Source organism: Octopus bimaculoides, chromosome Z, assembly GCF_046866305.1.
Source record: "Octopus bimaculoides isolate indiv1 chromosome Z, ASM4686630v1, whole genome shotgun sequence".
Lineage (NCBI taxonomy): Eukaryota > Metazoa > Mollusca > Cephalopoda > Octopoda > Octopodidae > Octopus > Octopus bimaculoides.
The window spans coordinates 29,912,883-29,937,882 of record NC_142944.1 but is presented as its reverse complement, the minus strand read 5'-3'; the positions used below and the strand labels follow the sequence as shown (position 1 = coordinate 29,937,882).

The 25,000-nt window shown below is 33.7% G+C and overlaps 1 protein-coding gene across 1 annotated transcript in view; it reads right to left on the bottom strand.

Annotated features, from left to right (window-relative positions):
- The window catches only part of LOC106879488 (proton channel OtopLc), a 149,418-nt gene that overhangs the window by 63,305 nt on the left and 61,113 nt on the right, over window positions 1-25,000 (bottom strand). The window contains exons 2-3 of the mRNA XM_089365022.1: window positions 15,132-15,336; window positions 7,140-7,260 (exon numbers count right to left, since the gene is read on the bottom strand). Coding sequence (XP_089221148.1) covers window positions 7,140-7,260; window positions 15,132-15,336 — 326 coding nt within the window. The remainder of the gene's footprint in view (window positions 1-7,139; window positions 7,261-15,131; window positions 15,337-25,000) is intronic.

Below are 25,000 nucleotides of genomic sequence, written 5' to 3'. Positions count from 1 at the left end.
GTAGACTTTGGCGGAGAGTGAGTTGGTACTCGGAGGGTGTGTAAGTGGCTCTACAGTGTACAACCTTTGAGAGGCAGGATCTTCCAAATGCGCAGCTGGTATAATTTCAGAAATTACATGATGCGGTGTAGTAGGAGGCTGTGTAGATGTGTACTTGTGTCTATGGTAGCGTGCGATATTTGAAGCGATGTTATCTTAGCAAGAGTGATCTTTACATTGTAGGGATTGAACAATTTATAATACCTATTGGTTTTAGGGAAATGTTTAATTAGCGTCAGGAAGCTCTTAGCTACGTTAGTTGAAACTTCTAGGTTAGATGGAGGGTTGAACCATATTATCTTTCTCTTTCCGATTCTATTCGGTTTCGTAGGTACGGACGGAGTGTCTCCATACACATGTATACTAACTTCTTAGATCTTTCCTGAAATTGCCCACAGTGTTGTCATTCATTTCGGTTGAATTTGCCGAAACACCATTCTTATAAAGGGTCAAGCGTTGTTTTAGAATATTCAGGGTAAAAACTTGGCGAAGTCAGCGATCTTAGTTCCCCATAGATACGTTTAACAGTGGGTTAAACATTGGGGTTTCCACCTTAATCAGTAGGAATCATCAGAAACTTTTTAGCATTCATGATGATTCAGCTAATGTTTTAAGACAAGGTACATATAACATATGCATTCTTTTAGGTGCAAGAATGGGGAAAATTCTACCTCTCTGTTCTACTTCATTTAAAGACTCTGTGGCCATCGGAATGACCTTCTCAACGACAAAATGGAGTATAACTGACATGCTCCACACCCTCATTCATCTGGAACTCGCAGTTGCTAATTCTTTTTTCGCGAGAACTACGCATTCTTCATGAAAGAATAGTACAGTATCCATCGACAGGACGAATGAACTATCTTATTATTGCCACCAGAAGCACACTCTGTTAATGTACTTTAAACCACTGGCAGCTGACAATCCAGATATACCACCCTATGTCTGGTTGTCCCACATACGAGGGCAAGGTATTTAATCCCTGAAGATTGTATAGACTACAGCCCCAACCATGTTGATCATCCAGCCTCAATTTTAACCTAACACCTTCAAATATGGTTACTCCCACGTAAAGACTGTTATCGCTACAACAGCTTGCTCGACCATGTGTTGTAACAAATACAATCGAATATTTGTTATGTGTTTGCAATACACTAAACCACATCCTGTCCGAGGACGTGAGCCTAAGAAGAAAGAAGAGAATTGGTGCAGCTTCCAAAGTATTAACACCACATGACCTGAAGACCAATAGAGGCCTTATATCTAGAGACCCTCTTAAATTTGTCTTAGATCTGTTACTCTGCTCCCGATGTCATATGAGTTGAGTTCGTCATACGCACCCATGAAACTATAAGTCATATGGAGCTGAATCAAACTGTTAAGATCGATCGATTTATCTATCTATCTATCTATCTATCTATCTATCTATCTATCTATCTATCTATCTATCTATCTATCTATCTATCTATCTATCTGTCTGTCTGTCTGTCTGTCTGTCTGTCTGTCTGTCTGTCTGTCTGTCTGTCTGTCTGTCCGTTCGTTCGTCTGTCTGTCTGTCTATCTGTCTGCCTGTTTGTCCGTTTTTGTTAATTAATATCATGAGAAATGGTAACAGTTATACATTTCCCAGCAGTATAAACAACATCCTCTATGTGGTTGCTCGACCTACTAGAAATAGTCGCCAAATCTATCACAAATCTTACCGTACAATTTAAAATAAGAGAAAAAAAAACATTAGATAGTGTATTACGTACCACTAAAACAGACGGAATGCCTTTTCTCACAACAGGAATGCTCAATCAGAGTCTACACGAGGTCAAACAACAACAACAACAACACTGTAAATGAAAGGAACTGCCAGGAATGAAAAGTGGGCCAGAGACAAGGATTGCTGGAATTTCACCTGAAGTTTTGGTGCCTTTTTAGATGAAATATAAAATTACTTTCTTATCGTTCTGCTTTATTTTTATCTATTCCTTTTCTTTCCTTGTTTTTAATGTCGTTTCTTTTATTTCTATCGAAAATTCAGTTATTTGTTTATTTATTTACCTATGTTTATACTGGTTCAATCGAAATCTTAAACAAACTCACTGTTGAAGAGTTACAAAAATAAAGATACACTGAAAAACAAACAAACTAGCAAACAAACAAACCAAAATTACGAAACATAAAAATACAACAAAAAAAAAATTCAAAGCAAAAACTAAATAAAAGAAATAGCGGACAAACTTTCGCCACTGAATCCTGTAAATCGTGTAAGACATTCTTTCATTACGGCATTATGCTCAACATTTACTTTAAGAGGTTTCAATAATTTGCTTCGACATTTTTTGTCAAGATGAAGGCCAGTTCAATGGCGTTGTCAGCAATAGTTTAGTCCTATATTTACAATATTTAGATAAGGTCCCTACTTACTTTCTGATTTCAAAACTTCATCACGGTTTAATTTCGCCGATTTCTTCAGCCGTCATATACTGCAGTCGACTAAATTGATTCTAAATTACTATAGCCTTCCCTAAAAAAGCTCTCTTCTTTACTCTTTTACTCTTTTATTTGTTTTAGTCATTTGACTGCGGCCATGCTGGAGCACCGCCTTTAGTCGAGCAAATCGACACCAGGACTTATTCTTTGTAAGCCTAGTATTTATTCTATCAGTCTCTTTTGCCGAACCGCTACGTTACGGGGACGTAAACACACCAGCATCGGTTGTCAAGCGATGTTGGGGGGACAAACACACACACACACACACACACACACACACACACACACACACACACACACACACACACACACACACACACACACACACACACACACATACAACACACACAACACACACACACATATATATACGACGAGCTTCTTTTAGTTTCCGTCTACCATACTCTGGGATATGCCAATACACACAGATGGAGAAATTAAGGCCAATAGACCAGATATAGTTGTCAAAGATCATGAAGGAAAAAATGCTTTCTAATTGATGTATCAATACCAACAGATGACAACGTTTCCCTAAAAGAAATGGAGAAACTTTCAAAATACAAAGACCTGGAAATAGAGGTAACTCGAATGTGGAATCTAAAAACAGAAACAATTCCTATCATAGTAGGTGCCTTAGGTATGATAAAAAAATATTCAGACAAATACATAACAAAAACACCAGGACTTACAAATATATATAGCATACAGAAAATTGCACTGCTGGGCACTACACACATCCTACGCAAAACACTTTCTATACAGTAACCATAAGAGCACCACAGCAAACCACAGCACATACCCAAGGCGCACAGAGCTGCGCTTGGTAGTGAAGTGAAAGCATGTTATAAAAATAAAACTACTGAATAATAATAATAATAATAATAATAATAATAATAAAAATAATAATAATAATAATAATAATAATAATAATAATAATAATAATAATAATAATAATAATAATAAAAATAATAATAATAATAATAATAATAATAATAATAATAATAATAATAATAATAATAATAATAATAATTATTATTATTATTATTATTATTCAGTAGTTTATTATTATTATTGTTGTTGTTGTTGTTGTTATTGTTATTATTATTATTATTATTATTATTATTATTATTATTATTATTATTATTATTATTATTATTATTATTATTATTATATGAACTGTTATTCTGCTTTATCGCTAATTGATTTTCCACGTTTTCGTTCATCTTCTTAATGAATAAGTATTCCCACGATCTTGATGCATAATTATTTTCAACATACTGGTTCATAGAGTTTTCTTTCTAGATTTTCTAGGACATTAAAGAAATATTTCTTCCATGTACGAATAATTCTAATATTTATACATTCAATATAAATTATTATTATCATTGTTGTTATTATTGTTGTTGTTGTTGTTGTTATTATTATTATTATTATTATTATTATTATTATTATTATTATTATTATTATTATTATTATTATTATTATTATTATTATTATTATTATTATTATTATTATTATTATTATTATTATTATTATTATTATCATTATTATTATTATTATTATTGTTCAGTAGTTTTATTTTTATAACGTGCTTTCACTTCACTACCGAGCGCAGCTCTGTGTGCCTTGGGTATGTGCTGTAGTTTGCTGTGGTGCTCTTATGTTTACTGTATTGAAAGTGTTTTGCGTAGAATGTGTGCAGTGCCCATTAGTGCAATTTTCTGTATGTTATATATATTTGTAAGTCCTGGTGTCTTTGTTATTGTAAGTCCTGTTGTTTTTGTTATGTAAGTCCTGGTGTTTTTGTTATTATTATTATTATTATTATTATTATTATTATTATTATTATTATTATTATTATTATTATTATTATTATTATGTTTCATAAATGCAGCGAAAGGAAATCAGTATACGTATTATTTTACGTACTATAAATTGGACGACTTCGCCATTTCGCCATACTTAGAAACGAGTTGGAGAAATTACATTAAGTAATTAGTTTCAATTATACAAATAAGCTTAAAACGTTAACTGGAAATAATATTAGTATTTTTTAAAAAACTACATAGGGTGCTGGATTACTCGTCCTATACTACATTTCACTTATTAGTAATGTAACAACGAAACATGAAAAACAAATAAATTTATTAAAAGAGAGAACTAAGAATAGAATAAAAAATGAGCTTCTACTGTAACCAGGGATGAAAAACTCCTAATATAAGAAAACATTATGAACTAAGAATATATAACCAAAGCTGAAGAACTAAAAATATTACTGATGTTGAATAAAAAATAAAACAAAAGATGAGAAGCCAAGGATATAACAAAATATAAACAAAGTATAACCTAAGATAAAGATCCAGTAGTTCTCAACAAAGATTAAAAACAAAGCATAAACATAAAAATAAAGAAATCAACAAAGAATATAAACAATTTTGAATAACCAAGAATATAACTAAAAAAAATCCATCGTAGATGGACAAAAAAACAACAATATAAACGTAGATAAATTAGTAGGAAAAAAGAACCCCGACAGTTAGGAAGCAACAATATAACCAGCAATGATGAACCGAATATATGGTAAAAAAATGGGGGGAAAAAAAAGGATTGGGGGGTATCAAACAAAAATTTAACAAAAAAATTGAGATGCAAGACCCTGCAAAATCGAATTTTACCACAGAATGAGCTCAAAGTAGAATGCACACACTGCAAAAAACTTAAATAGATTGTGAAAGATTGGAACAAAAGTAAAAACCAGATAAAGGAAAAGATGAAGACAATGAAAGATGACAAGAGACGAAGGCAACTGCAGGAGATGAACAAGGAACAATAACAACTGCAAAATGTTAATGCACCTTTAAAACACAAGAAATGTTAATGCACCTTTAAATGTTAAACTAGAAATGTTAAAGCACCTTTAAAACACAAAGAGATATGGCAAATAATCTCCATATACACACATACACACACATGCATACATACACGCACGCACACACACACACACACACACACACACACACACACACACGTCTGTATACATGTGTCTGTGTGCGCGCGCGTTTGTGTGTATGCAAGCATATGTCCGTGTGTAATATATGCGTACACACACATGCGCAGATACAAGCACACTTTATATACACATAGAAACACGTACATACACATGCAATAGATGTTTATAAGTTCACGTGGTATGATTCCTAACGACGAGAGACCAGATAAACGCATCATACACAGCGCTACAAATATTAAATTTGTAGAGCTCTGCAACATTTTCTTTTTCTTCTTTCCCCCAACACCACCTCTCTCCTTTCTCTTTTTACTCTTGATACGGTACATACTTTTTGTTTATAAGCCTCTCGTTCTTTTTATTCATATATATATATATATATATATATATATATATATATATATATATTGTATGTTTCTTATCTATGTCTTCAGTAATACCTACTCACCCAGCCAATCTTTTAATCATTTGATATCTTAATAGGCAAAATGTCTAACATGGCTATCTGTTCCACAAATCAGCTTTTTCAAACTAAACAAAACATCAACGCAAGTACGCTCTCAGATCATTTCTTTTTTTAGAGTTATTCCGTTGGTATTGTAGATATCTTAGGTTATGAAAAGAGAAAGAACATTGCTGGAAACTAGGTATGCACGAGTGGAGTATGAACAACACACGGATTGACAAATGAGAAAAAAAGTTCCAACAGGCCAAGCATTAAATCAACTCTCACACACACACACACACACACACACACACAGAGTCTCTCTCTCTCACTCTCTGAAACACACACACACACACACACACACACACACGGACACGCGCGCGCGGACATGTAGGTACATACATACACGTATTCAAACACAGACACGCAAACACACGTACGAACATACAAATACAGATATTCTCACACGTATACATTGATATATACGTACAAATGCACAATAAAAAATAATAAGTATAGTAGTGGTTGAGGAGGATTCTTATAACTATCTCTTGTTACATACACACATGCATATTTACAGTATCATGTATTCGTATTTATGGAAAACAACGTATCTTTTATACAAGTTTTAGTTTAAAAAAATGACTATGACTCGGTTTATCTTTTTATAAAGATTTTTCGTTTTTCCGCGTCTTTTTCGGTTTGTTTGGAACAGTAAAGTTCTTACAACCTTCTAGAGTTACACAGTATCATCATTAGGATATAAAATATATTTGGCTTCTTTATTGCCGTTTTTATAGTGGTCGAATTTACGTAGACTTTACCAACGAGAATTTTGACCGTTAGGCTACATCCATACAATATAAAATTTCTTAGAAAAATAGACTATTTATTATGGAAGCAACGCTATCATAACACAATCCAAAAATAAGCACATAAACATCATCCATCAGAGAGGTTAAGAGAGAGATGGGAGGGGAAGAGAGTAATAAGTTCTATATTATGCAGGTACATTCATACACATACAGACACGCCCTATGAACAAATATTTGGGTTCATATAAGGCACATCTTCCAACTGCAGTTTTCTAGGGTTACAGATCTATTGTTAGCATTGTATTCAAGTGTGTTGTGTTTCGTTAGTAAAACAACAGGTTCTGTCACTTACCTCCAGATAATAATTGTGATCACGTTCTTTTGATGTCAAAGCACTTGCAATGGAGAATACCAATCCAAGGGCAATAATGATAAGAGCATAGAGGCAGCACACCAATTTTGTCAAAGCAGATCTGGAGAAAGAAATAATTATAATAATAATAATAATAATGATGATGATGATGATGATGATGATGATGATAATGATGATGAGGAGGAGGAGGAGGAGGAGGAGGGAAATGATGTCATGTCAAATTTTGACAATTTTAGTGATAGTGTGAATCAGTCGATACATTGTCTAGTATTTTATTTTACTAACACAAAAGGGTGAAAGGCAAAGTTGAAAGCATAACGACGCCCTCCACCGCCACTGCCTATGAGAATGAAGGTAAGCTCCTAATTTAGGTACAAAGCCAGCAACTTTGAGATGGGTTTCTTTTGCCGATACCATCAACCCAAGTACTTTTGGCTGATAATTTATTTCATCGACTTGCTAAATATTTTTCTTGCTCGAAATTATATACATGACATTGAAAATTTTATGCATAGCTGTCAAGGTTTTGCGAATAAATAAATAGAGAAAAGAAAAAAGAACACGTATACAAAGAAATAATAAAATGATGGATCGGGGTATCATGACAACGAAACAATTCCATTCAATCAAAACAACATGAAAGTGACAGATTTAAAAAAAAGAATATATTTCTTTTTAAGGGTTGGCGCGGTTAGAAGATGGAAGCTCGGCGTAGATAATTGTGAAGAGATCATACAGAATGAGCATTGAAAGAAATATAGCATGTCAGAAAGGGGACTGCAAAAAAGATCAGCGAAAGTAAAACTTAAGTGGGATATAAGTAAAATTCTGAAGAAACGAAGAGTAGAATAAAGAATTTCTAGGAGGAGGAAGAACTAAAAAAAAAAAAAAAAAGCGGGTTGTGTAGTAATGGATGACATGAGAGTAACACGAGGAGCAGGAAAACTTGCTCCATTACTCGCAGGCAGAAAAGGTTAGAACGAATCATGAACATTGTTTAGGCGGATGGAAATGATATTAGAAAATAGCTGGAGAAAATTTAAAAAGAAAAACGTACAAAATGGACGTAAAATTATCGTTGGAAACGATTATGATAACAGATTATAACAATGCAAAAGAAATAACTCGGATAAAGCGTTAGGGTCTAGTCAAGTGTTGCTGTTAATCTCAATTCTGATACAACATACTTACAAAAGAAGACAATCAAATCGTGGCTATCACTCTTTTTTCTAAAGAATTAACTAATACTTCAAAGTGGTTATACGTTATTTAATGTGCCCCTTTCATTTTCAAAAATAGGTGTAATTTAAGGAAGAGTTTAGAATGAAGATAGAAGAGAACCTAACAAATTAGTTGAATGTGGGTCTATGGAAATACTTACTAAAGCTCTAAATAAACAAGTAGCTCAACGGAAAACATATATGAATGTAACAGGATCCTGAAAGAAATTCTGACCAGAAACAAACTACTCCAATAGGAACGAACTGAATGATATGATGAGAAATGGGCTGGATCGTAATAGTTCTCAGACACTTCCACAAAATGAAAAGAAAATATACGACACAAAATTTAAAATAAAAATAAGACTAAGAGTAAGAAATACAATATTTACTTAGAAAAGTAGAGAAGTTGGGATCCAACTTGAAATATAAAAAAATGAGAATGCAAATAACAAAAAGATGTATCACATAAATAAAAATAAGGAAGGTATCCTAGGTGCATAAGAATTGCTTAAACAAATCGTATCAGGAAATGTATACACATTTAGACGCTTTCAAATACATGAAAGTTTCTTTCTGAAAAAGAGTATTTTTTATTCAAATGCTATCGGGTTTTAGAGAGATATAAAAGGAAAAGAGAGGAAAACGAAAACTCTCAGCGCAGTAAAAAGTACAATGAATCATAACGAAAGAGGAAAATATGATAGTATGAACTACTAGCAGGACCCACATAACCAACAAGGGACTCGCCGATACATTAAAAATTGAAGGTAATTGGAAACTGAAGTACCTAACCAGTATCCATCTAGTATTCCATTCAAGGAACAGACAAGTAGAAGACCAAAATCAACACTTTATTAGTTGCCGGAGAGAGAAACAGCGTTAGTTTCCCCATGCAAAAATGCTAGAGTCTTCCACAACAATAGACCTATAATTTGCTACCCAACAACATGCAGAATCATTATATATTACCAGAGAACAGAAAGGAGGTGCGAGAGACATATGGCTGAAAAGAACAGAAAGAACGGTGACTGAGAGCAGCAGAAAACAAATTTTACTATGGCTTGGATCAGTTACTAAAAAGCATTTGATAGTATTCCGCACTCTTTGATACTGGAGACATAAAGCAGCTCCAGTGCGAATAAAGTACATCAAACATGCCATGTAAAATGAAAAACAGCATCACTACAAGGCAAAGAAAAGAAAAAGAAAAAGTATCAAAACCAGCTCTATATATGTAAAAAGAGAAATCGCAGGATACTTCTTATATCTCCTACTATTTTGCATAGTTTTGCTTCTAATAATAAACAAGTTAGATGAAACCTCCAAATGTTATAAATGCTCTGGATAAATTTTAAGCTACTTTTATTTGATGGAAGAAGGCCTTAAATTAAAGGCAATTATTAAAATTAAAGACAGTTTATGGATGACTTGATAATACTTAAAATGGATAATGTCCGATTAAAAATTATTCATAAATTCAACCCCCAAAACATAAAATTAAGTATAGCATTAGATAAACGAGTCAAAGCTAATGTAAAAAGTGAATTGACTAGAACTGAGAACATTAAATCACTCTGAGACAGTGAAAAAATTAGAGCGATTCCAGTATACAAATACGTAGGAGTAAACAAAAGCAATAATAATTACAACACAAACGTAATGGAGAAAATCAGAAGAGGAGTATTAGAGTCAGACCAATATGAAAAATGAAAGATAGTAGGTAGGTATGAATACTTTAAAGATCCTACTTATAAATTACAGCTTCTACATAGTAAACTGGTAATTAAGTGAACTGAAAGGCTTAGGTCTACCCCTCCTAAAACTACAACAAAAACAAAACAATCAACAATAACAAGCAAAGAAATAACTATAGTGTTCGAAAGCTACCACATCAAAGCTGATATAGATAGAATATATCTACTCTGCCCACATGGGGGTGGGAGCAGGATCTGATATAACTATAAAACTACTACAAAGCAAAAAAGAAATGTAAGACTAGAGAAAATACTTAGAAATAAGCAAAAGGAAACTAACGAGAGAGAGAGAGAGAGAGAGAGAGAGAGAGAGAGAGAGAGAGAGAGAGAAAATCTTTTCTCTCTTTGTAAAAGGAAACAATAAATTAGAAACTAGAAATAAACTACCATGAAGAAAAGAACTTGAATTAGGACAAAACAATAGAAAAGATTAAAAAAGAAACAGTAGACAAAACACAAAACGGTATTCTAAAATAAACTAAAGATAAAATGTAGGGGAAAAAAGCAGTCAATGGCTAATGCCCAGCAAGTCGCGACGGTGAAGAAAGCCAAACTGAAAATGTCTCAGAAGCTCTAGGTTAAAAACAGAAACAGAAAGTCTGATATTAGTCGTGAAGCACCATTAGTTAGTCACAGATAGATTTTGAAAATAAAATAGTGACTTATAATGTAGAAATGCTTATAATAAGACTTATAATAAGAAATGTACTCGAAACCAAAGAACGTTTAAAACAAAATTCTTCATTTATTTTTTGCCAAGGATCCGCTTTTTTGCAAATCCACAATTATTCTTTGAACAAACCAAACTACCATTCCAACTAAAACGATTTTATTGAAAATGAAGTCTAAACAATGCAGAACACGAATAACAATAAGAAGTGGAAAAATTTTAAGGATGAACAAGGATAGCAAAGCACATGGACGGTGACAGGAGAAATAAATATGCCAAGAAGTATCTCGGACGGTTTTTTCCTTGAAATCGCAGACGGATGGAAAAAGAAAAAAGAGGACCTACTGGAATTTAAAGTCAGAGCAGAAGGAAATAGACCTAAATGCCGATGGTCATTTTGTCTCATAGGTTTGACCTTTATTAGCAATTTTTTTAAATTAGATACTGCTTAATTAGAAATATCATATCGGATGTGAAAGACGAAAATTGTAACCTTTAGCTGTGAGCAAAGTAAAGAGAAATCCGTATAATTGGTTGATTATAGCTGATGAGGGTTTTCAGAGTGAAATGTAATCACAGATGGTTATTATACGTATATACATATACACATATATGCATAGGCATGTATACATATGCATATATACATTCATACATACATATACTGTAGGTCTATGTATGTATATATGTGGATATGTAAGTATATATATATATATATATATATATATATATATATATATATATATATATATACATATATATATATATATATATATATATATATATATATATATATATATATAGATATATATATATATATATATATATATATATATACTTAGTGAGCGAGAGAGGGAGAGCTTCAACAACAGAGGAGAAAGAGAAAAAGTAAAATATATTCTTGAAGGTTGTTCAAATTCAGGAGTTAACGAAGGTTTAATTTTATTGTTTTTGCCTGAGGAGTTAAGGGATACACTTTTACCAACATTGCTGATAAGATTCTTTAAACTGCAGATGCAAATACGTTTCTTTTGTTTCGTGAATGGTTTGTTGTATGTATATGATTTGAAACTTAAGGTAACATGTACGAAGTGAACTGCCATTATATTAGCAGTTATACACACACACTAGAACAACAACTATATATACAAACATATCAGAACAACTATACATACATACATTTATACATACATACATACATGCATGCATGCATACATATATATATATATATATATATGCATACATACATACATGCATTTATACATACATACATACATACATACATACACACACACACACATACATACATTCATACATACATGCATGCATGCATGCATGATGCATACATACATGCATACATACATACATACATACATACATACATACATACATACATACATAATACTAGAACAACAATCATGAAATTCGTGGATTTTAGCATTGGTGCATTACTGGAAGACCAGAATTTTGGATGCACATGGCACATTTCCAAGCAATCAAGTATGTGAATTTCTTTTCTAGATAATCATTGTACTGAAGTATGGTTCCATTGAGAAAGGACATACAGTTTGTTGCATTTTCTCCCAGAACATGACATGGCAAAAGAGAAAGGACAACGGCTTCAGCTAACCAACACTGAGATATGTTATTACGTAAAGAGAGAAAAACAGAGATAAAAGTAAACTGTTTGGGTTATATTTCTAATGACCACGTAGACATGAACAGAAAGCATTATCAACATTTTAATCATATCAGTACCTCGCTTTCTTGGTGTCGTAGGCAAATTTTAAAGCTTCGTAGAAATCGCAATCAAAATATCCAGAACGTTGAAAAAGTTACTGCTTTGTTACGTAGTTAAAAATAAATGCTAGGTTTTCTTTTTTATCAATTTAAACTTCGCAGTTCTCTCCCTTGAACCTCTTGTCAAGAACTGTCTTCACTTCCTATTAATTTCTTTTCTCATGGGTGTGACTGTAATTGATTAAGTTTCTGTTTGACTAATTACAATATGTTAGCTTAAACTTAACTTTGTTCTTCGTGCATATGGAATCGTTGCGAAATTTTTCAGTCTTATTATTGTGAATTTCCAAATCAATGAATAATATTCACTAAAACAAAACCCCTTTAAGGAGTGGCTTTGACCTTCTCGAAAAGACATTTCTTTTTACGGGTGTATCTGAAACGGATTAAACATTATTTTTAGTTCACCACATTAAATATCTTAATTCTCTTACTTAACCAATAGCTCTTTAGTTTGTTTTAGCAATTATGACCTCAACCTCCAACAGTGCTCAGACAAATAACAGAGCTGAAACGATCAAACTATACAAAATACAATATATATTATTGTTAGTATAAACAGTTAAAATACTAGCACCAAGTGTGTGTGTGTTTGTGTGTGTGGTGTGCGTATGCGTGTATCTATGTGTGTCTGCATGCTTGTGTGTGTGTGTGTGTGTGTGTGTACGTCTGTCTATGAAGGGACGAAGAGTCAATGAAGCACATGTTTAGTGCTTGATGCAGTTGTTTCGGTGCCGGTGTAGTATGTGATCTAACTACATGTTTCAGGTATAGCTTGTGATCTACATTAATTCAAATGGTATAGTTTATGATCTACACCGGCTTTTTGATCTACATTTAAAATTCATCTATTTACTCGAAATGTAAAATTTCAATCTCATTTAGATGTGATTTGTTGGAAGATTTTAAGATCAAATGAGCAAAATCTCTTTATTGCATTTCTAAATGATATCCGTGCTGTATACAAATGGGTACAGTATACATATTTCTAATATGAAATAAAAATCAATAAAATTCTTTCCTTTTATTTTTTAAATAAAACCTTCACGAGAGTCAAACATAAAGGTTGTCCCTATTCTCAACGGATCATTGGGTTCAATACCACCAAAGCTGAAAAAACATCTGGAAACTTTAGAAATACCCTACAATCTAGGTGTATTGCAAAAATCGGCACTGGTACCGGCGGTCGACCGTATCGAAGGCTTTAGATTGATCCATATTGATCAGAGCCCCACCCATGCCAGCTTCTTTACCTACCCTGTCTCTGATGTACTGCATGAGGTAGAGGTTGTCATGGATGGATTTGATTGGGATGGTGCATGTTTGCACATCAACAATCAGTTCCTCGACGACAAGTGCCAATCTCTTTGATAACACTTTGACCCAAATTTGGAAGTTTGCGCTTAGAAGAGTTATGGGCTTAAATTTTTTATTTGATGCTTCTTGTTTGGGTCCTTTGTCATCAGTGTTACCGCTCCTCGACTCACAGAACTAGAAACTCTTGCGTTCTGCTGCGATTTGCTGTAAATATTTTCTGAGAATCTGTCAAAATAAGTCTGGAATATAAACGTAAAGTTCATAGGACAGACCATCCAAATCAGGCGATTTGCCCCAGCTCGTGCTACCCATTATTGCATCCCCGTATTTCCGCGTCTGTTGTCGGCATTTCGCAATGCTCCTCGCCTCTTGCCTAGAGTTGTTGCATGCCTTCGAAGTAGGCACTGAAATTCCAACAGATGCTGGATTAATCTAGCTTCAATGAAAAAAAAGTGATTTCTGTTTGTTAGGATCTTTATACTATAGTCACATGCACAAAGTAGGCCCGTTCACTCAGGTCATTCACTGAACTTTCAAATATTTACTGGTAGACAGCCCTTCATTCACTGCCAATACTTTCCTCTTCAACTGGTATTTGAAGAAATTGCTGAGTGTTTGATTTAAGATTTAAGTGCTTGATTTGCATACGGTCTTTACAACCTTTACCAAAATTATAACAAGTTACAGTAACAGGTTACCTTTTTTGATCTGTTACTTATTTCAGTCATTGGACCGCGGCCATATCGAGGAAATGCCTCGAAGGGTTTTAGTCAAGCAAATCAATACAGTACTTATATTTTGTTTTTAAGTCTGATACTTATTCTATCGGTTTTTTTGGCTGAACCGCTATATTACCAGCACACACACATACATGTATGTATATACGACGGGCATCCAAACAGTTTCCGTCTACAAAATTCACTCACGAGGCATTGTATAGCAAAGGACACTTAGGTAATGTGTCACATAGTTGGACTGAACCCGAAACATTGTGGTTGCAAAGCGATGGTCGCGTAACCATGTCTTTGGTGAATAAATTTGGGAGTAACTTACACAAATCTCAAAACAAGAACTTTAGATATGAACTAGTGATAGTTTCTTTTAGGAAATGAGACTTGTGATTTTTCCCCCTCTCTCCTTGACAACAAACCTATTTATTCATACCACTTTTGAACATAAATATCAGTTAGAATTTATTCCATGGACTCACCTATATATTGAACCACTCTTTTCAGAAGGTTCATCCAAGACGTCATCAGGATTTTCTCCGGGCATTTTCTTCAGTTGAACTTGTGGACAATTACTATTGTATGGCTGAGTGGCGTCGGAACGATTGAATCTAGGATCGTTGACTATATAAACACCTGAGCGCATAGTTCGTGGACGGAAAGAACTGGGTGACCATTGAACAACAGCTGCAATAGACAAGACAATAGCATTAGATAGAACATACTTATGTCATGCATACATATATACATACATGCATTTATATGCATATATTTGTCTCTGTATCTGTATATATGTATGAATTAAAGCTAGAAAAAATTGACAATGGTAGCAGTGTTCTCTTTCCTTTTCTGGGTAGTTCAAAATGCTGTTAAAAAGGATAAAATTACAAATGCACATACACACGCACACTCATACAAACACGCAGGCATACTCACTCGCACACATACAGACACAGACAGACACACACACATGTAATGGTAAAGATGATGATGATGATAATGACGACGACGGTTGATTTTATTATTATTGTTATTATTATGATCACGATCATGATCATTATTGTTGTTGTTGTTGTTGTTGTTGTTGTTGTTGTTGTTGTTGTTGTTGTTGTTGTTGTTGTTATTATTATTATTATTATTATTATTATTATTATTATTATTATTATTATTATTATTATTATAAGAAACAGTATAGAGATAAATTACTTGTGAGAAAAAAGTAAGAACAAGATGGATTTATATTTTCTATGGGAATTGGAAAAGAAACCATTTCTATAGCTTAGTTATAATATCATGAATATCGGTGCGTTTCTGCGTATGAATACATATACCTATCTATGTTTGTACTTGTATATATATGTGTGCCTGTGTTTATGTGTATGTATGTATGTTGGCGTGTAACTTTTACTTTAATATTTTATTTAGACTGAGCAATAGGAACTAATGCTCATAACCTTTATAAAAACATTCACTGTGTTGTTTCATAATTTGTTACATTTTACTCATAATGTTGTTGTTTAGCTCCTGATCAGCCTTTGATCGGTAATACATCGATATTCACAGATGTTCTAACATTCACCACCCGTTTGTCTTTTTCTATGCATAGGAAAACATCTTACATTCTCTCAAGCGTGATTTCTGAGAGAAATTTGGCTGTTCTTTCTAACAGATTGAGTGACCGTATAGAAAATTTCTTCGAGAAAGCGATTCAGAGGTTGCAGGATAAATGTAATTCTTGGGATAAAAATTTGAAGTGTCCAGAATTGGGTTCCCTGACATAGAAAAGGAGCGAGGGACAGCGACATCATATGTATTTCTCGTTGCTTTTCGTGGTACGCAACTGGCTATGTAAGAAAAATAGAACGTTTCTGTAACAATGATAGAAAAGATAGAAATACAGTGTGGGGTGATGATTTTTGGTGGCTGTTAATTAAATTTGCGTAGCAGCTGCACTAAGCTATATACATACTTACACATTTATATGTATATGTGTATGTATGTGTGTATGTATGTATGTGTGCGTGTGTATGCGCGTGCGTGTGTGTGTGTATGTATATATGTAGGCATGCATGTACGTACGCATGTACGTATACATCTGTGAGTGTGTAAGCATTAGTGTGATATGGGTCATGTGAGTCAAGATCTGTTCAGAGCTGAAATGGTTTCTGGTGCCGTAAAGGAAAACTGTATATGATTCGAGATACAGTTTTAGATGTAACATATATAATCGCTATAAAAGATCATCAGAGATCTACAGCAAAGGATTTGTAAAAACTGGGAAGTTTTTTTAATTATGTTATGTTCATTAAGAAAAAGGCGTAGTAATTAATATGTGTATTTTTTCTTGAAACTTCGAAGTAAAATTTTTTTAAATATCTTAACTTTTGTCGTAATTACTTTCTTCGGTAGTTAATATTCAAAGTTTATATATATAATAGCATTCTTTACTGTTACTAAATATGTTTTTCTTACACACACACACACACACACACACACACACACACACACACACACACACACTTAGTCATAAACACATATATACAAAGCCAGGCGTCTTTACAAATAAACTCGATTTTTTTCTGCAACTGAGGTTAGTCTTCATTTTTTTTAGATTAACATCAGTTCATCATGACTACTAATTAACAGCCAAATAATTATTACATAAAACTAATTAAGGATGATGCTCTAGAATAGCTGCTTTATCAGTGAATTCTCTAGCAGGAATATTTTCCAGGTCAACCGGTCTCAAGAATTTCTACAAGAACTGAGATGCCATAATTTCAACGTAACTCCAACCAATTCTCTTAAAAGAAAATAGACAATAACTATGTCAAATGCCGAACAATTAAATGACAGTAAAAAAAAAAAGAGAAGAAAAAACATCCCTTATTAATATAATCCACCATTATCATTCTTTGTACTCATTTCACTCCACTTTCTAAACATTATTTTGCTGATTATGATATTTTTCATTTGAGTTTACAAACAAAAACGTTTTGTTTTAATTTTATTTATTTATTTATTCATTTAATTCTAAGAAATGTATCGGCAATGAGAAGTATGAATCGTTTAAGAGAAGTGGCATGGCAGAAACAGTATAATAATATATGAGACTGTAGTTATGATGTTAACTTATGTGGTTTCAGGAGCGGAAACTTGCGCAAAAATGTCGACCAATGCCCTATGAATGAAATTTGGTAAATGAAAACTGCATGGAAACCCATAAGAGACTGCCCCTGTTCTTCTCTGGTAGATATAATCCGCTGAATATGATGATGATGATGTGATGCTGCAGATGTAATGCTGACGTTGAGGCTTTGATAGAGATTTGTTGTATTTACAACTGAACATTATGTGTTTCTGTATACATGAATATACATATATCTATGCATATATGCGTGTGCATACACACACACAGATATACATGATGCATATATATGAAGATATATATATATATATATATTACATACAAAGATAAGAGGAATGACCACTGGTTTAATTGATTATTAATCAATTTCTACCCTTAATAAATGTTATATATATATATATATATATATATATATATATATATATATATATATATATATATATATATATATATATATATATATATATATATATATATATATATATATATATATATATATATATATATATATATATATATATATATATATATATATGTATATATGTATGTATGTATGTATGTATGTATGTATGTATGTATGTATGTACATTTGCGACTTGCAGTCGCAATGATAAGTTAAATTTTACTCGGTCCTCGATTTTCGTCAGCCTGATGAATTTTCAGTGAAAGGATGGCTTCTTTGAGTATTTTTCGACTCTTATTTCTAGCAACTCTGGTGCTTTGTGTACTCTCAATTATAATTAATAATGAATTATATTTTTATGAATTTGCCTTTTTGGCTTTAATGCTTGTTCGCCACATATTATTGTTGTTATTATTTATTAATAATAATAATAATAATAATACCTTTATTATATTTATTTATATTTATGTATAATTATACACTGATATCGTTTGAATTAGGCGCTGGTCTTTCAACGATTGTGACAGGCATGACGAAGCAAGTATAAATTTAACCAATGGTAACTGAGAGACCTACTGATGAGAACATAGAGAAATATCTCAAAGTTCGAAATTACGTGATATAGGTATATCTGTGATCCTCATTTGCGACTTTCAGCAATAATAATAGTAATAATAATAACAATATCTTTATTTTATTTATATATGTACATATATTCTGATAGTACTAAAACTCTAGAGATGTCTGTGCGTACCCGAAATATCTCAGAAATAGTAAATTTTATCTTAATTTTTTTTGCATATTTATTTTCATACTTACCTTCGGCAGTGCAGTATAAATTTTTGTGATATCTGAACCTATTTATTAATGAAAATGATTAAACACAATTTTTGTTTGTTATTTGTTGACGAAAAAAACATGGCTTCCGTGACGACAACACACATGTATACACACACAGAATACATACACCTATTATGAATGTCATGGCGTGTCAGTCAACACAAACACACGTCCGTATCTGTGATATATACACACACATAGTCTACACACACACGCACACGCACATATATATATATATATATATATATATATGTATATATGTGTATATATGTATATATGGGTATATATATATATATATATATATATATATATATATATATATATATATATATAATGATAATGATAATAATAAAAAATATGTATGGTAAATAAACATACGGCATAACGTATACTGAGTGCAAAACTGGACGGGAGACAAACGCAGAATGTCCCTAATTCTTCATCAGTTATCAACCAATTGCTAATACTCAGTTTCGCACCTTTAATGATAAGACATGTATATATATATATATATATATATATATATATATATATATATATATATATATATATATATATATATATATATATATGTATATATATACACATATATATATACACGACGGGCTTCTTCAGTTTCCGCCTACCATATCCTCTCTCAAGGTTTTGGTCGGCCCAAGGTTATAGTTGAAGACGCTTGCCCAAGGTGCCACGCAGTGGGACTGAACCAGGAATAATGTGGTTGGGAAGCAAGCTTCTTACCACACAGTCACGCCTGCGCCTGTATATATGTATTTTTTCTAAAATTTCAATTAATTGATTATGTTTAGAGCTGTTTCTTTTATTTCTACCCTTTTTTTCAGGTTTTTAAACACACATCCTAAAGGGATTTTTATTGCGATTGCTTTGGAAATCTCACGTAATCGAAGTTTTCAATCCACTGTATGGTATTTGTGAAACCATTAATTCATTCATTCATGCATTGATTAACGGTTATCCACCATGAATTCCCAAGGGGACAGTGCTAAGTTCCGTCAATAGCGATGCGTTGCTTAGTTTATTCAGCAATTTCACCCCCACCCCCACTGCTACATCACCGCCTCTGCCGCTGCCGCCACCGCCGCCGCCACCGCCGCCATCGCCGCCGCCGCCGCCGCCGCCGCCACCACCACCACCACCACCACCACCACCACCACCACCAACAACAACAACAACAACATCTCACTAACGTTCCCATCGACACCAGCACCAGAATCGTAACAACCACTATCACTACTACCCACATTACAGGCAACAGCAGTAACACCATCACCGCAATCACCCCCCCATCCCACTAACAAAACAACAACAACATGATCGGCAGCACTAGTACCACTAGCGGATTTAGTTCTCTTCCAGACGAGTGGTTGAGAGAATACATCGTCGTCATTCTGTGGGAAATCCCGTTTATCAGAGAAGCTGCCTTGAGATTAGGTTACGTTGTGAAATTACGAAACAGGAAACCCTTGTGATTATCTTCATTATAAGGAAAATAAATGTTACTTAAGGTTGGCGGAATAATATTTAAACAACCCCTGCAGCTATATGTACATGTGTGTGGGTATGTTTGCATGCATATAGGTCTGTCTGTATGTATGTTTGCAAGCAATTATATATTCATATGCGTATATGTACGTATACACACGCGTGGTGTGTGCGCATGCAGATTGGCGTCACTTAATATTAAGTTAAGGATATACTAATGATTAAACCTTAATTATTTCCATTTATTTAATCACGGTTCAACCTATGATGTAACTTTAAGCATGGAAAATTAATCAACTTAATGCAATTATTGTCAGTATTAATAAAACCTAAAAAAATAAACGTTATGTAATTTTAGAGGAAAGGTATTTCAATTTTAATATTCGATATCATGCGGTAACAGAGATAAACTATTAACGACTATTTGATCATATCATAAGAGCTGTAGTGAGGGTTAAACGAGAAAGCTTATAATCAGAAATGCATTTGTGAGTTACCCAATTGCCTGAGCTGGAAAGGACTGTTTGTGCCATAACTGATAACTGCTGAAGTTGGATGCTCAACAACAGCAGCTCATGAAAATGGAAATTTGTGACTGTCATCGACTAGAACAACCGCAAAAATCTACTGAAAGAATGGATCAATACATTCACCATTTGTTGATGAAGAATAGGAAAAACGACTACTGTCGACATTTTGTGAAACATTGTGCATCAAAAATCGACTAAAGCAGTTTGAGCTTAAGCATGTGGGACAGGCTCCATGTAAAAATATCACCAAAAACACATTTGTCAGAAAATTCAATGTAGTCACACCAGACAAGTTAAGAATCTTGAGATCGGATGAGTTGAAATTAAATTTGTTCAACTCTGATGTCTGAATTGGGCATGTGACATTGAACAAGAAAAGAGAGAGTTAAGCATAGTGATAGCAATGTTATGGTTGGGGGTCACATGCCAGGACAAAGGACTGGTTAGATAAAGAACATGAGGAATATATATATATATAGATCTTGGAGACAGTTATGTTTCCATATGCCAAGAGTCATTTGAACTCATCATGGGATTTTCAGCATGGCAATGACCCAAAGTATACTGTAGGAATAATCAAAGAATTCATTAAAATCAATTAAAATCATTAAAATCAATCCAAGTATTGCAGTGGCCAGGACAGTCACCAAATTAAAATCCAATAAAAAGAAATTTCTTGAAAAGAGTCACCATAAATACTCAACAAAGGAAATCCAAGAAACCGAGTAAGTTGTATGACTTGATTTGGAAAAAATGAAAATCGAAGAAAATCCAGATAATGTGACCACCCAACTTATGGATGCAATGCCTTGTATAAGTGATACCATTTTGAGAAATTTCTGATTTCTAGCTGAGTATTAGTGCCATATAAATCTATTCTTGATCTCTCGATCTTTAACGTCTATATTTCATTTTGGTGAACAAAAACCATGTTTTAGATTTTCATAAATTTTTGTGGCATTATTGATACTGTAGTATAGGCATTAGGTTAATTGATATTTGTGAGTTTAGATTTTAACCGTTTAAAAGACTAAATAATTTTATAATTAACTGTATATTCTTCGAATTGTAAATGATTTAAATAAGTTGAAATAATTCACATTTAGTCACCGGTATACTTCTGGTCTCTAAATTAAAAGATGTTGCAGGTTTTGGATATCTGTATGTGAATGAGTTCTATATATTCTGGGAACGTATTAAAGACCTTTTCGGGGATACTTTATTTGAATTCTTACTATCGGGTAATTTATTTCATGTTATTACATATAACTGACTTCACAATTTGGGTATTCATAACTTATCAGGAATTCCTAAAAACAAGATCCTGTGTAAGACAGTTCGGTATTCTCAATAAATGCACAAAAACGGTTTTAAGGACTACATATATTGTAGTGTTGTTACTAGATTAGCGAAACAATTATGAAAACGGGACCAAGGGATAAGCCCCGCTTTCTCAGTAATTACCGGGTACGTCAGCTAATATATATATATATATATATATATATGGGCAGAGAGGTATACACACGCAGATATATGCACACAAACATAGAGACATATGCTTATATATATATTACATACACGGAAGTATATGTGCAGACTGCCGAGAAACCGGACATGCATATATACATACATACATACAGATAGATTCTTCCAAAATGTTACACACAACACACAACGAAGAACGTCAAATATTCACATATGTAGAGCAGTGCAAACATACAAAATAATTACAGGAAATAAAAGTCTCAGTAAACAGTCTTCAGTTGTTAGAGGCGGCCAAAGATCAACAGCGGTAGGAATAAACACCGAAGGCAGTAACAATAACTAAACTATCACCACCATCATCATCATCATCATCATCATCATCATCATCATCATCATCATCATCATCATCATCATCATCATCATCATCATCATCATCATCATTCAAATACATCACTGCAAAAAATGAATGCGATTGCGGTGCCTAGCAAGTAGTAGTAGTAGTAGTAGTTGTAGTAGTAGTAGTAGTAGTAGTAGTAGTAGTAGTAGTAGTAGTAGTGGATAAGGTTTTCAGTATTGAAAGTATTTCTAAATATGACGTAAATAGGCGTAGGAGTGGCTGTGTGGTAAGTAGCTTGCTAATGAACCACATGGTTCTGGGTTCAGTCCCACTGCGTGGCACCTTGGGCAAGTGTCTTCTACTATAGCCTTGTGAGTGGATTTGGTAGACGGAAACTGAAAGAAGCCCGTCGTATATATGTATATATATGTATGTATGCGTGTGTATATGTTTGTGTGTCTGTGTTTGCCCCCCAACTTCGCTTGACAACCGATGCTGGTGTGTTTACGTCCCCGTAACTTAGCGGTTCGGCAAAAAGAGACCGATAGAATAAGTACTAGGCTTACAAAGGATAAATCCTGGGGTCGGTTTGCTCGACTAAAGGCGGTGCTCCAGCGTGGCCACAGTCAAATGACTGAAACAAGCAAAAGAGTAAAAAGAGTAAAAGAGTATCCACTTTCTCTGCTCCATGTGTTTGTGTATATACACAAGAACTGGGCGTAAGTCCGTTAATTCGTTAATCGTTAATTAATGAAGTTAACATTTTCGTTAACGATTTAGCTTTTAAGTTAACCTTGAAAATCATTATCGGACTAATTAACTTCCGTTACATATAGCTTCTGTTAACTCAAGTCCGTTTCCCCAAAACTCGTCAACTGCAGCCCCTTGGTCGACACAGTTTTGGCTTATTGTCGATGCAGTTTTGGCAGACATCGACAAAAGATTTGCGACCCTCCTGCATTATGAGGTATGCCAACTGGCTGCAGCCTTCCACTCCAGGTTTCACCTCATCTGGTTGGATAAGTATGCTATCTCCAAGTTCACCTAGATGAGGGAGGAGAAGCATAGAAGATAAGTTCGCGGAGGTTTATGAGACAGCAGTCTGAAGAAATGAGCAACAACAGTAGAAGCAGCAACATGGAAGAGGTGGAGGATGGCTTGTTCAGTGGTATCACCCAACGAAATGAGAGCAGAAGCCACAGGTCACTGAAGAACAAGGCCCAGAATTTAATGAACACCTGATTGTAGACCAACTCCAAAGATCTACTGACAGATGCTGCCTTCTTGAATGAGCAAGTGATGGTGGTTTTGTTCATCAAATTAAGCACAACCATCCCTTCCAGTGCTGCAATCGAATACTAATATCGTGTTTCATTTGAGATTTTTAAACCCTTTTCTGGCTATAAAAGCCTTTAAAAACCCAAAACAGAGCCAAAACTATGAAATCAGCCCTTTTTAGGACCTTTGAAATTTAAAACTATAAAATCAGTATTTTTCAAACTCTAAGCAAAAAAAAAAAACTAAAAAAAACTGATAGTTTTGGGGTTCTAAAGTCCTCAAAAGGCAAAAAAAAAAAGCTGATTTTATAGTTTTGGCACTTTTTAACCCTTTAGTGTTTAAACCGGCCAATACCCGTTGAATCTAATTCCTCCACGAAATCTTTACAAAATAAACAAATTACGTTAGTGAATTCTCGTAGCTTTGAGATAACGTGAGGGCTTTTCTTCCAGAAAGCACAGAACTGGGAGAAAAGCAAAATTAATCGAGGTGGATGTCAACAGAGAAAATATTGACTTCCATAGAGTGGGAAAAATAAATGGTAGGAAAAAAGTTGGCAAATATTTCGGTGTGAACGCAAATAGCTGTTACGTGGTAGCAGAACGTTCAAGAAATAGCAGCCAAATCTTTCCTTTTCTGAGTAAAGGAGCCGTTTACGCGTGATTTCGGTGTCACATTCGTTGAAAACAGGCGGAATAACCTAGAAAAGTCCAACAACACAAAACTCCATTGCTGGGAAACTCAGACTTTCCTGGTGACCCGACGGGTCACAAGTAGTCTAATCTATCTATCTATCTATCTATCTATCTATCTATCTATCTATCTAT